The sequence below is a fragment of the Scyliorhinus canicula genome, chromosome 9 (assembly GCF_902713615.1).
Source record: "Scyliorhinus canicula chromosome 9, sScyCan1.1, whole genome shotgun sequence".
Classification (NCBI taxonomy): domain Eukaryota; kingdom Metazoa; phylum Chordata; class Chondrichthyes; order Carcharhiniformes; family Scyliorhinidae; genus Scyliorhinus; species Scyliorhinus canicula.
Window position 1 is genome coordinate 154585456 of NC_052154.1, and position 13722 is coordinate 154599177.

Here is a 13722-nt window from a genome sequence, read left to right on the forward strand (position 1 = left end):
CTGCAAACAAATGTTTAATCAATGATAGTGGGTATTGATCAGAGCACAGAACTGACTTAATTGTTATCTTAAAATTTCTGCAGATACTGAATTGTATCATCATGCTTCATGACAGGTACAATAGGGGTTGCCCATTCACGAGCAGTGACCGGTTCTAAGACTCCTGTTTCCACAAGTCTCAGTAGATCAGATTCAACCTTCGGACATATATCATGGGGTCAGCTCTAGCTTTAAGACATTCCACCTGGCTATTTTCTTTAATCTTCAGGAACACTCAGTACTCCATTCAGGGGCCAGTGTGTCATCAAAAACACTGCTACATTTTTCCATGATGGTCTTGAAGTCCGACTTTGAATCAATTAAGTTGTCTACAGCACTCCAGTTCAGTTCAACCCTTTCCAGTCAAGAGCGGCCAAAGTGAGCTGGAAAACTACCTTGGACCACATGGTTTGGTAGCTTTACAGTTTGACCACTTAGTTCAACTTTGACTGTAACCTCTCAGAGGCACATCTGCTGGTTTCAAAGGCAGTTTCCATTCATAGATGGTCTCAGGAATTAGGGAGACAGCAGCCTCCATATCGACCTCCATTTTGACAGGTTGTCTATTCAGTTTTGGGACTACCCAGAAATGATGTGGACCACCCTGGGCTGACAGGTTCATTTCTTCATCAGAATGAATTGCTACAGCTTCACTGTGGTTGTTGTTCTTTTCTTCCACGTTGTGAGTTTTCGGAGTTGAATTATTTTTGTTTCTTCCTTTTAGATGAGTTCTGTGTCTTCCGCGTCCATCTGTGGAGAAGTTGTTTTACTCTTGCTGTGAGACTAATTCTGCCACAATTTTTACATGGGCTGTCCTTGCTCCAGCAATCAGCCAACGAATGGCTCGTTTTTGCACAGCGATGATATGCCTGTTGCTGGGTAAAACCTTTCTGGGCGGCAGCCAGTTTATTGATCCTGGTGCTTGTTCTGAGCTGAGAAGCCTCCTTAGCAACCTCTCCACGATAATTAACGGGCTTTGGTGAATAATGGTCTTCTGATATTTTAATATTTAACCAATTCTTGATACATCTTATCCCTGGGTTTCTTGGGTTCAAGCAAGCTTCTTGACGAACTGAAAGTTTTGCTTCCAGTGTGCTTAGGAATACAGGGACCTTAATGTCTTCCGAAATCGTATTGGCTAGGATATAATAATGGAATCTTTCCAGTTCTGAGTCTTCATCAAATGAGCCCATTGCGCCAAAATTTCCCGCCATTTGGATTGGATTTGTTTATTGTCACGTGTATCAAGGTACAGTGAAAAGTATTTTTCTGCGAGCAGCTCAACAGATCATTAAGTAGATGAAAAGAAAAGGAAATAAAAGAAAATATATAATAGGGCAACAGAAGGTACACAATGTAACTACATAAACATCAGCATTAGGTGAAGCATACATGGGGTGTAGTGTTAATCAGGTCAGTCCATAAGAGGGTTGTTTAGGAGTCTGGTAACAGCGGGGAAGAAGCTGTTTTTGAGTCTGTTCGTGCGTGTTCTCAGACTTTTGTATCTCCTGCCCGATGGGAGAAGTTGGAAGAGTGAGTAGGCTGGGTGGGAGGGATCTTTGATTATGCTGCCTGCTTTCCCCAGGCAGCGGGATTTTTAACGGTATTGGAATGCTGTCCCAACAACTCTTAAATTAATGGTCTAGTTAAATAATTACAGTTGAATTACCAATTTGTAACAGCTTTAACTCGCATCGCAAGCTACACAAATCTTTTGTTCTCTGCCCTGCTCTACTTCCATGTCTTTACATGGTGAGCTCTGCAGCCTGAGCTCCTCAGAGTGCTGTTTTAAAATCGGTACGGGCCCTTCCTTTGAATCTTTGCGCCAATAATCTTACCGGTTCCAATGCCAGGTGCAATTTCTGACCTTATGTTAATCTGCTTGATCGATTTGTTCTGTTGAAGCAGTTCAATTCTTCTACATCAACCTTTGAAGTTCTGACCATCGAAGTTCGGCTTTTACTCTTCCTTCTGAAAATATTTTTTATTTTCTGATCCGCTCGTCTCCGATAGTTTTTTTTTTTGTAAACTGTTGTATGGACTACCAGTACAAAATAAATAGATTGCAGATGCACGTGGGTTGAGCGCAACATTAGCAGAGGTTTATTAAATAGGTCTTCACTGTACAAAGGCTGGTTCTAGACTAAGCCCGCGAAGTAGCCAATGATGTTACACATGTCACATGACTGGGTTCTTAAAGAGACATTGCACACAATCACATTAACCCACGTATAGATGATGTTATCGAGGTTGAAATAGATGGTCTAGTTGAAGGAATGGTTATTTTGTTTTGTTTTAAATTATATTAGAGACTAGGCTCTTTAGCTGGTCTTTAACCTTCTAAATTCAATTGGAATGCAATCCAGTACTCATTTATCATAGAATTATCATAGAATTTACAGTGCAGAAGGAGGCCATTCAGCCCATTGAGTCTGCACCCTACTTAAGGCCCACACCTCCACCCTATCCCCTTTATCCCCGTAATCCAACCTAACCTTTTTGGACACTAAGGGCAATTTAGAATGGCCAATCCACCTAATCTGCACATCTTTGGACTGTGGGAGGAAACTGGAGCACCCGGAGGAAACCCACGCACACACAGGGAGAACGTGCAGACTCCGCACAGACAGTGACCCAAGCCGGGAATCGAATCTGGGACCCTGGAGTTGTGAAGTAACTGTGCTAACCACTATGCTACAGTGCTGCCCGATGTTCATGCCAACTTGAAAAGATAATAAAGGTCAGACTATTGACTTTTTAAATAATTGAATGATGCAATTGATTGCCTGGTGTTTTTGTCAATCACTGAATTTAAGTGGCCACAGATAATGAATAATGGACAAGGTGATGAACTCAACTACTTAACATGTTGATGCAGGAAAGCACCAGTTTAATGGACTCTCGTTGGTTGTGGCAAGGCTTAAACAACTTAACGGGCTACAAAGCAAAGTCGTGTAGAATCTCTGGCAGCAGCGCACCCCTCCACGATGAACTCTATGCTCGGTTCGAGCAGGAAAACATCAAAATGTTGTCAACAGTCCCAGCAGTCTCGGATGAACCCATTCCTACTGTTACAGCTTCCGAAACCAGGTCGGCCTTCATAAAGTGAACCCGCGGAAAGCAACGGAGTCCCTAGTCGTGCACTCAGATCCTACATGGACCAACTGGTGGGTGTGTTCGTGAACATCGTCAACCTCTCCCTACTCAGTTCCAAGGTTCCCACCTGTTTCAAGAAGACCACCATCATACTGGAAAGAAGAACCAGGCAACGTGCCTCAACGACTACCATCCGGTGGCCTTGATACCTATCATTATGAAATTCTTCAAGAGATTAGTCATGTGTCACATCAACTCCATACTCCCAGAATGCCTTGATCCACTGCAATTCGCATACCTCTAGAACCAGTCCATAGTTGACGCCATCTCCCTGGCCCTACATTCATCCCTGGAGTATCTTGACACCAAGATTCCTACGTCAGACTCCTATTCATTGACTACAGCTCCGCCTTCAACACCATAATCCCAGCCAAACTATGGGACTTGGCTCCTCCCTCTGCAACTGGATCCTCAACGTCTTGACCCATAGACCACAATCAGTAAGGATAAACAACAGGGCAGCACGGTGGCCTAGTGGTTAGCACAGCTGCCTCACGGCGCTGAGGTCCCAGGTTCGATCCCGGCTCTGGATCACTGTCCGTGTGGAGTTTGCACATTCTCCCCGTGTCTGCATGGGTTTCACCCCCACAACCCAAAAATGTGCAGAGTAGGTGGGATGTGGGTGCCGTTGGCTGGGCCAGCAATTATAACCCATCCCGAATTACCCTTGAACTGGCTGGCTTGCTTGGCCATTTCAGAGGGCATTTAAGAGTTAGTCACATTGCTGTGGTTCTGGAGTCACATGTAGGCCAGACCAGGTGAGGATGGCAGATTTCCTTCCCATGAGTGAACCAGATGGGGTTTTCCAACAATGGTTTTGCGATCATCATTAGATTTTTAATTCCAGATTATTTTTTATTGGATCAACATTTCGCCACATGCCTTGGTGGGATTCAAACCCGATTCCCTAGAACAGTACACTGGGTCTCTGGATTCCTAATCCAATGACAATACCACTGTGCTATCACCTCCCCCAAGAAATTTAAGGTTCTTCCATTTCTTCTCTGACCAGCTCATGTTATACCTCCGGAGTCCACTTTAATTTCACCTCATGTTCTCAATCTGGCACTGTTGTAGCCTGTGGTAATACGTCCAGGCAGTGTTAAATCACAATGGTGATTTATTTAACAAAGAAAGAGTTTTATCATAGAATTTACAGTGCAGAAGGAGGTCACTCGGCCCATCGAGTCTGCACCGGCTCTTGGAAAGAGCCCCCTACCCGAGGTCAACACCTCCACCCTATCCCCATAACCCAGTAATCCCACCCAACACTAAGGACAATTTTGGACACTAAGGGCAATTTATCATGGCCAAACCACCTAACCTGCACATCTTTGGACTGTGGGAGGAAACCGGAGCACCCGGAGGAAACCCACGCACACACGGGGAGGATGTGCAGACTCCGCACAGACAGTGACCCAAGCCAGGAATCGAACTTGGGACCCTGGAGCTGTGAAGCAATTGTGCTATCAACACAACTCCAACACTGAATTAATTCCTTTGACCCCCCAGGCTTATGCTGATAAACCCACAGTTCCGGATCAGTGCCATGGCACCTGATAGGCTCAGGTTCGCACATTCCATCATAGGCTCCGAGCAGGTCAGGTGGCCGGCGAAGGATCGCCCCTTAAAGGGGCCACGCTACCACAGGAACTTAAGCTCCCAGATCTCTTTCTCTCTCTGCAGGGCTTCCATTGCCAATCGCTTTGATTGGTTTTACCAGGCAGGTGTGGCTATTTTCCTGTTTAGCACTTCCTGCATTGTGACTCCAGATCTGGAACACCCTGATTCCCAGTCATAGAATAATAGAAAAGTTACAGCACAGAAGGAGGCCATTTGGCCCATCTTGTCCATGCCAGTCCTAGAACGCCAAGGACACCCAGGTTCCCTTCCTAATCCCACCTTCCTGCACCTGGTCCATAATCCTGCACCTTACAGCAAGTAAGGTGCCAATTCCAGGTACATTTTAAAAGTGGTCAGGGTCTCTGCCTCCACCACCAACTTGGGCAGCAAATTCCAGACTGCCACTACTCTCTGCATAAAAAAGTTTTTCTTTATGACCCCTCTACATCTTCTGCCACTTATCTTGAATCTATGTCCCCTGGTTCTAGAATTCTACACCAGGGGCAATAATTTTATCCTGTCTCTTTCCCTCATAATTTTGTAGACCTCAATTAAGTCACCCCTCAGCCTTCTTTGTTCCAAGGAAAATAACCCCAACCTACACGATCTCTCCTCGTAGCTACACTTTTTGAGCCCTGGCAACATTCTTATAAACCTCACCTGCACTCCAGAGCAATAACGTCCTTCCTGTGATGTGGCGCTGGCTCTTATGCTCCTTGTTCTGGCTGCTGGCAGATATAAAACTGATTTCTAATAGTCTTCCAAGCTGAGCCTGCTGACTGCTTTCTGCCACAAGGTCTTTTACTGATTATAAAATTGTTCCTCATGATGTGGGCGTCGCTAACGAGGCTCGCATTTATTGCATGCTCCTAATTGCCCTTGACCACCTTCTTGAACCATTGCACTCCCTGTGGTGTTGATACTGCAGGCTTTATAAAGAAGTGCTATTAGGAAGTGAGTTTCATGATTTTGACCCAACAGCAGTGAAGGAATGGCGTTATGTTCCAAGCCAGGATTGCTTAAGGCGGTGATGTTCCTTTGCATTTGTTCCTTGTCCTTCTAGGTGGTAGAGGTTGCGAGTTGTTTCCTCTAGGTTCAAGCCAGGCAAATCTTCCAGCTTCGTTCCCCTATTACAAATTGCAGATGAGCTTAAGCTGCCATTTCCGTTAGTATTTTCTCTGCTTAAGTTATAGGCCTGACTAATATTTATCTCCTTTTGCTTCCTCGACTCTCAGCTGCAGCCTACACCAGAACAAACCTGCAACTACTTTCTGTGAGAAACACCCACAATAAATTAAAACAATGGAAGCTCCTAACCCCAAAGCCCATCTCCATAACAATATGGCAGAGGGATGTTCCAATAAAATGTAAAGGGTTTATTTTTACCTTCAACACAAGTCTTTGATTATGTAATAATCCCATTTCTGGCGACAAACTGTCCACAAGCCTGCTGACTCCCACAGCTATCTTGACTACCACTCTTCACAACCCACATCCGATAAGGACGCCATCCCATTTTCTCATTTCCATCACTTCATCTGTTCCGATGATTCCACTTTCCAAAGTGATGTTGCTGACTTGTCTGGCTCCTTCCTTAATCGTGGTTTCTCAGCCACTGGTTGACAGGGCTCTCAACCGTGTCCGACTCATCTCCTGAACCTCTCTTCTCACCACTTCTTCTCCCTCCCAGAACCAGGGTCCATCTTGTCCTCATTTTTCACTCCACCAGCCTCAGCATTCAAAGGAGCATCTTTCGCCAGTTCCATCATCTCCAGCAGGATTCCACCACCAAACACATCTTCCCCTCACTTCCCCCTGTCAGCATTCCACAGGGACCATTCCCTTTGAAATAACCTGGTCCACTCCTCCAGCACCCCCAACTCTCCACCCTCTTTGCTTGGCGCCTTCCCATGCAGTCACAGAAGGTGTAACACCTGTCCCTTTACCTCCTTCCTGCTCACCATCCCAGGGCTTAAACACTCTTTTCAAGTGAGGCAGCACTTCACGTGCACCTCCTTCAATTGCATTCACTGCTCCCAATGCGGCCTACTCTACATTGGAGAGACTAAACATAGACTGGGTGGCGCTTTGCAGAACACCTTCAGTCCGTCCGTAAGCAGGTGCTAGACTTTCCTGTCGCTTGCCATTTCAACTCACAATCCTGCTCTCATGTCCACATGCCTGTCCTTGGCCTCCTGCAGTGTTCCAGTGAAGCCCAGTGCAAACTGTAGGAATAGCACCTCGTCTTCCGAGTAGACACATCACAGCCTTCCAGACTTGTAAAAAATATATTTTTATTCAACATTTTCAATTTTACACATAACAATAAAACAATAACCGAGCAACTCAAAACCATCCCCCCCTCCCCAAACGCCCTGCAAACAAAAAGTCCCCTGCCAAACTCCCTCCTCCCCCTACCCCGCTACCCAGCAACTCACGGTAACCTGCTCTTTAAAGTACAGAATAAGCGGGTGCCATCTCTGGTAGAACCCCTCAATTGCTCCCCTCACGGTGTACTTGATTTTCTCGAAGTATAAAGACTCCAAAAGATCCTCCAGCCAGGCAGCACGGCAGCAAAGTGGTTATCACTGCTGCCTCACGGTGCCGAGGACCCGGGTTCTGACCGTATGGAGTTTGCACACTCTCCCCGTGTCCGCGTGGGCCTCACCCCCACAAACCAAAGATGTGTAGGGAAGGTGGACTGGCCACGCTTATTTGCCCCGTAATAAAAAATAGTGATTCAAGGGTCGGGATTCTCCCCGGTGGGGTGGGGGGTCCCGGCGCGGAGGAGTGGCGTGAACCACTCCGGCACCTTCAGGGGCTAGGCCGGCCCCGGAGTGGTTTGCACCGCGCCTGCCGGCAGGGAAGGGGCTTGGCGCCACACCAACCGGTGCTGAAGGGCCTCCGCTGACCGCTGCGAGTTGGCGCATGCGTGGGAGCGCCAGCGTGTACTACCATCATCCCAGCGCATGCGCAAGGGGTATCTTCTCCGCGTCGGCCATCGCGGAGGGCCACAACAGCCGACGCGGAGGAATACCACGGCACAGACCCATCCGCGGATCGGTGGGCCCCGATCGCGGGCCAGGCCACCTTGGGGGCATCGCCCGGGGCAAGATCCCCCGCACCCCCCCAGGACCCTGGAGGCCGCCCGCGCCACCAGGTCCGCCGATAAGTACCTACTCTAATTTACGCCAGCGGGACCCGGCCGAAAACGGGTGGCAACTCAGCCCATCGTGGGCCGGAGAAGGGGTGGGGGGGGGGGGGCACTGCCAGCGGCAGCCGACCAGCGTGGCACAATACCTGCCCCCACCAAATCCCCGGTGCCGGAGAATTGGGCAGCTGGCGGGGGCGGGATTCACGCTGCCTCCCCGGCGATTCTCCGACATGGCGGGGGTCGGAGAATCCCGCCCAAGGTCTCCCAACCATACTGAGGCACTGGGCAGCGAAGCTGACCTTCATCCCATCAATACCCGAGGTACTGGTTTAGCATGCTAGGGGCTGGTTTAGCACAGTGGGCTAAACAGCTGGCTTGGAATGCAGAACAAGGCCAGCAGCGCGGGTTCAATTCCCGTACCGGCCTCCCCAAACAGGCGCCGGAATATGGCGACTGGGGGCTTTTCACAGTATCTTCATTGAAACCTACTTGTGACAATAAGTGATTATTATTATTATTACTCGCCTTCAGCAATCAGCGAGGCGAAGGCCAGAACTTCAGCCTCCTCCCCTGCCTGTAGCTCCGGCAGGTCTGACACCCCAAATATGGCCCCGAAGGGATAGGGCTCCTGTTCAATTTGCAGAATTGCTGACATGGAGCTAAATAAGGAGACCCAGAACCTCATGAGCTTAGGACACAACCAGAGTATGTGCGCACAGTTAGCCAGACACCTCCCACAACGTTCAGACTAAACCCACAAGACATAGCATTCACCCTCCGCAAGGCCTCGCACCAAGCCCTGTCCTCCAACTCCAACACCTCCCACTCAGCCTTAACCCCTCCACAGTTACTGTGTCCACCGCCATAATCCTTCCATAAATCCTCGATTCCTCCCCTCCTCCATCCCTTTCCAGCAACGAGTACAGCGGCACCACAGGGAATGTCGGAAAGATCTTTTTCACAATATGGCGAACATGTAGATCCAACTGCGAAAGCCCAAATTTTTCCGACGACTCCAAGCTCGCAAATCACCCCTCCAAAAACAAATCCCTCATTCCTTCCACCTCCTTCCTCCTCCCACCCCCTAAATCTGACGTCCATCCTCTCTGGCTCTAACATAATGGTTCGTACAAATCGGTGCCAGCTTTGATACTGCCCTGATCTAAAGTGCTGCCGAAATTGTCTCCATATCTTCAGTGTGGAGACCACCACAGGGTGTGCTGAATATTTCCTTGGAGAAAATGGAAGCGAGACCGTCACTAATGCCCTCAATGCCTACCCCCTACATGAACCCGACTCCATACAGTCTCAGGATCCCGAGAAACTTTGCATTCTCCTACCAGTAATAATATATCAAGCTCGGCAACGCCAAGCCCCCTGACTGCCGGTCCTTCTGAAGGACAATCTTCTGAATCCTAGCTACTTTACCCGCCCAGATAAAGGACAAAATCAATCTCTCAATTCCCCCAAAGAAGAATTTCAGCAGAAAAAACGGCAAACACTGGAACAAAAACAGAAATTATGGTAAAACGATCATCTTCACCGACTGAAATATACCTGCCAAGGACAGAGGGAGACTATCCCACCTCTGTATCTCGGGCTTGACCCTACTCACCAAGCCCGCATGATTCAAATTACGAAGCCGGGCCCAAACCCAAGCTTCCTACAACCCCAAATACCACAAATAAGAACTCATTAAACGGAATGACAGCATCGCAGATTGCCCTCCCCTCCCTGGCACAGTGGCCAGAAAACACTCACTTTTATCCCAATTCAATTTGTACCCTGAAAAAGTCCCAAAATGCTTCAACAGCCCCATGATATCACCAATTGTGGGATTGGGTCCGTCACATACAAAAGACAATCATCAGTTTACAAGGACACAGTGTTCCATGAAATCGGTTAGAACGACCCACACTCCCCCGGGTCCTTCTCCTTTCTTAACAGAAGCCAGCTGGACCCTTGCATCATTTTCTCTGGAAAAGACCCCCCCGCACTCCTGAATCCTCAAGCATCCCCCACCAGTAACAGTACCATCCTTCGGCTATGGCTGGAGCGAACACTGAGCTCTATCCAATCTGCAGATTCTGCCACCGTGATCTGTCCTCCAGGTCCTTGACTTTGGCTCTCAGCCCTTTGTTGCTCCTCCACCCTCCGTAGCCCCTCACCCATCGGGGTGAGCTGGTTACTGTGCCGCGACAATGCTTTCAACACCTCCCGCACCGCCGTCAACGTCTTTCCCAGAGCCTCCTTTATCGGGGCCAGCGTATCATCCACCAACTCCTTGAGCGAGGCCACCATCTCCTTCCGATGCCTGTCGAAATGTTTGACGAACTGCCACTCCAGCTCCACCGCCATCACCTCAGCCAGCTTGTCCACTGTAATCAGTGCAGGCCCCACCCAGCGAGCTTGCTCCCCCATCTTTCCTCCCACAGAACTCTGCGCCAAACCCAAGCTCTCAGGCGGACTAGTGCTCGCAACTTTTTGCCACGTATTCTTCTCGGTTTTTTAGATCCTTTAGTTGTCACAACCTTTCTCGAGATAAATCATATAAAATGTTCCCCCTAAATCTGTGTGAAAAGCAGCCACCCAACTTGAAAGCACTTAACCTAGAGTAAATAACGTGAAATTGACAGTATAGATCAGAGAGCCAGAGCTGTAAATCAAGCAGTGTTTTCTCTAGAACTCGGGGCGGGATTCTCCGCCGGCGGGATTCTCCCTTTTGCCGGCACCCGGGGGTTTCCTGATGGCCTGGGGTTGCCCCACAATGGGAAACCCCATTGATCGGTCGGTGTAATGGAGAATCCCGCCGGCGGGTCGGGGCAGAAATGTGGCACGGCGAGGTGGAGAATCCAGCCCCAGGTGTTTCAGCAAGCTAATGGATTTTGGGGCCCTCAGGCAAGTCTCATTATGTATTCTTTGCTGAAACTTTTCCTGACTCTCACTACCCACCTGAAGGATGATAATGCAGCCCATTATCTCCTTATGTGGCTGAGTGTCATTTTTAGTTTTAGAATTCTCCCGGGAAGCATCTTGGGATGTTTCATTACGTTAAAGGCACTATGTAAATATAGGTTGTTGCTTTTTCACCAATATGTCAGGACACCAGCTTCCTGCAATTACCATCTGCCCCACCCTCCCTAATATCAGATGCTCAAGCATTCATATTGCGCGATTGAATTTTGAGGCCATACTGTTTTCATCTTGTTTATGTTTCTTAGGGTGGTTCGATACAGAACAGAAAATCAAAGAGGTGCCTGGAGCTTCAAGGAAGTCCCGAGAATGAGTTTGGGTTCCAACTTTTACTTCAGAAGTGTACTGGCCAGCGATGGACCATCTCTAATGTCTTAAAGAAGATCACGTCTCAGTGAACCTCCGCCCCCTACCATCCCATCCTTGCTCTTTCTGTGCTACTGTGTAGCACGTTTTGCAAAGTCCTGCTGTAATTATCTTTTGTGCCTCAGATTTGTGTGTGGGTGAAGAGGATTTTTTTTTTGCAATAGAGGATGAAGTTGTACATGATTTACCAGGAGCTGTTTGTCAGGAAGGATGAAACTAGAGTCAAAATAACTAAATATTTTCCATATGAAAATAGACACATGACAGATGTACTATATTTACAATGGCTGGCTTGTTACAATGTTATGATGTAAAACATATGCTATAATGGAGGTGAGCAAATGGTTTGAGGAAAGAACCCATTCGTCCAATCAGTGATATCTAGGCCGGTAACACCTAAGCTGTGGAGTGTCATACCCAGGGGGAGTTAACGAAAAAGATACACAGGGACACTGCCCCCTCTCCACCCCAGATGTCTCCCTGTAAGAATTGGGATGGTAACTGTCCAGGAAGTCCAGACTTTCGGACTTCCCTTGACCAATTGCCCTGCGATTCCCATGGGTGAAAGCAGAACTAGGGGACATAGCCTCAAAATAAGGGGAAGTAGATTTAGGACTGAGTTTAGGAGGAGCTTCTTCACCCAAAGGGTTGTGAATCTATGGAATTCCTTGCCCAGTGAAGCAGCTGAGGCTCTTTCGTTACATGTTTTTAAGATAAAAATAGATAGTTTTTTGAAGAATAAAGGGATTAAGGGTTATGGTGTTCGGGCCAGAAAGTGGAGCTGAGTCCACAAAAGATCAGCCATGATCTCATTGAATGGCGGAGCAGGCTCGAGGGGCCAGATGGCCTACTCCTGCTCCTAGTTCTTATGTTCTTATGATGCATACCCTACAAAGCTCCAAATTAAATCACAAACTTGGGATGAGTCTGGTGGTCTTACAGCGATAGTTACTCAGAGAAAATTTGAAGAATTAAAGCCACTTATAGGGCGGCACGATGGCATAGTGGTTAGCACTGCTGCCTCACAGCACTGAGGACCTGGGTTCGGTCCTGGCCCCGGGTCACTGTCCGTGTGGAGTTTGCACGTTCCCCCCGTGTCTGCATGGGTCTCACCCTCACAACCCGAAGATATACAAGGTAGGTGGATTGGCCACGCTGAATTGCCCCTGAATTGGAAAAAAAATAAATGAGTACTCTAAATTTAAAAAAAACACTTCTAATATCCAGGGAACAGTTCTACTGGCCCAGCCTGACAACCCCTCCGTACCCACATACACCCCTCCCCCTCCAACTCACCCAATAGATTCCTTGACTACCTCCCTGAATAACTCCCTCCTTCCCAGGCCACCTCCCCCTTCCCGGCAATACCCTGTCTACACCTCCCCAGCCTCCACTACCGTGAAACCACTGGATTATTCACCCAACCTTCCCCCCCTTTGACTATCATCCTACGCTTGACGACAGCTCCCTCCATGATGCTCCACTGACCACCCCCCCATTCACCACCTGACCCCCACACCAACCACCTTCACTCACCACCTGACCCCCACACTAGCCAGCCCAACACTAATCACCTCCACTCACCACCTGACCCCCGCACTGACTACCCAATCCCATTGCCTACCGCACTGACCTCCTCACTAATCACACCCTCACACATACTGAGCACCACCACCCTCTGATCACCCTACCACCCACACTTGCCTTCACCCTGGCTTCTTAAAGTGGCTGGATCGGGAGTGGATTGGCAATCTGACTGTGAGTACCACTCCACGGGAGTTACAGCCCGCACCTCACTAAAACCCATGTAGGTGTAAAACCAGTTTCTGGACAATAATATTCTTTGCTGTTTTGGTTTGTGTTGGGTCGCATCGAAAGTGTTCCAACCGATCTTCTCAAAGTTCGGAAGGAACGTCATGAATTGGATGGCCAGGTTTAATGCAAGAGGCCATTGGACAGGGAATGAGCTGGGTTGCGATGGAAGAGTGTATATTCACACACACACGCACTAGGCAATCTATTGTGACCTTGCCATGATAGACCACCCATTAAAAAGTACTGGGCAAAGTTTGTGGGAATACTGGAAATGTGCTGCTCCCAAGCTATCGTCGGAATCCTGTGCTCAGTAGGAGGCATTCTTTTTGAATGTGGCTAACCGTTTGGAATGTCGGATCATTCAATTCATCCGATAACTGCTGTAATACTCCAACATGAGGTTCTACACTGACATTGTAAATAAAGTTACCCAATGTTTATATACCTCCATATTACATTCATCCTTTTGGTCATGTCTGTTTATCATTAAATCTTGGGGTGTAGACCTCACTAGGCAAGCCCGGCATTTGTTGCCCATCCTTAATTGCCTGCGCTTTAAATTAATCTGTAGGGGTGTAACATAGATTCAAATGTAG

At 48.1% G+C, this 13722-nt stretch overlaps 1 protein-coding gene across 2 annotated transcripts in view; it reads left to right on the plus strand.

The window, feature by feature from the left end:
• LOC119971809 (polypeptide N-acetylgalactosaminyltransferase 18-like) overlaps positions 1-11994 on the plus strand; it is a 400070-nt gene extending 388076 nt beyond the window's left edge. For both annotated transcript variants that reach the window (XM_038807980.1, XM_038807981.1), the window contains one exon: positions 11194-11994. In XM_038807980.1, coding sequence (XP_038663908.1) covers positions 11194-11323 — 130 coding nt within the window. In that variant the 3' untranslated portion in view covers positions 11324-11994. The remainder of the gene's footprint in view (positions 1-11193) is intronic.
• The last annotated feature ends 1728 nt before the right edge of the window (positions 11995-13722 follow it).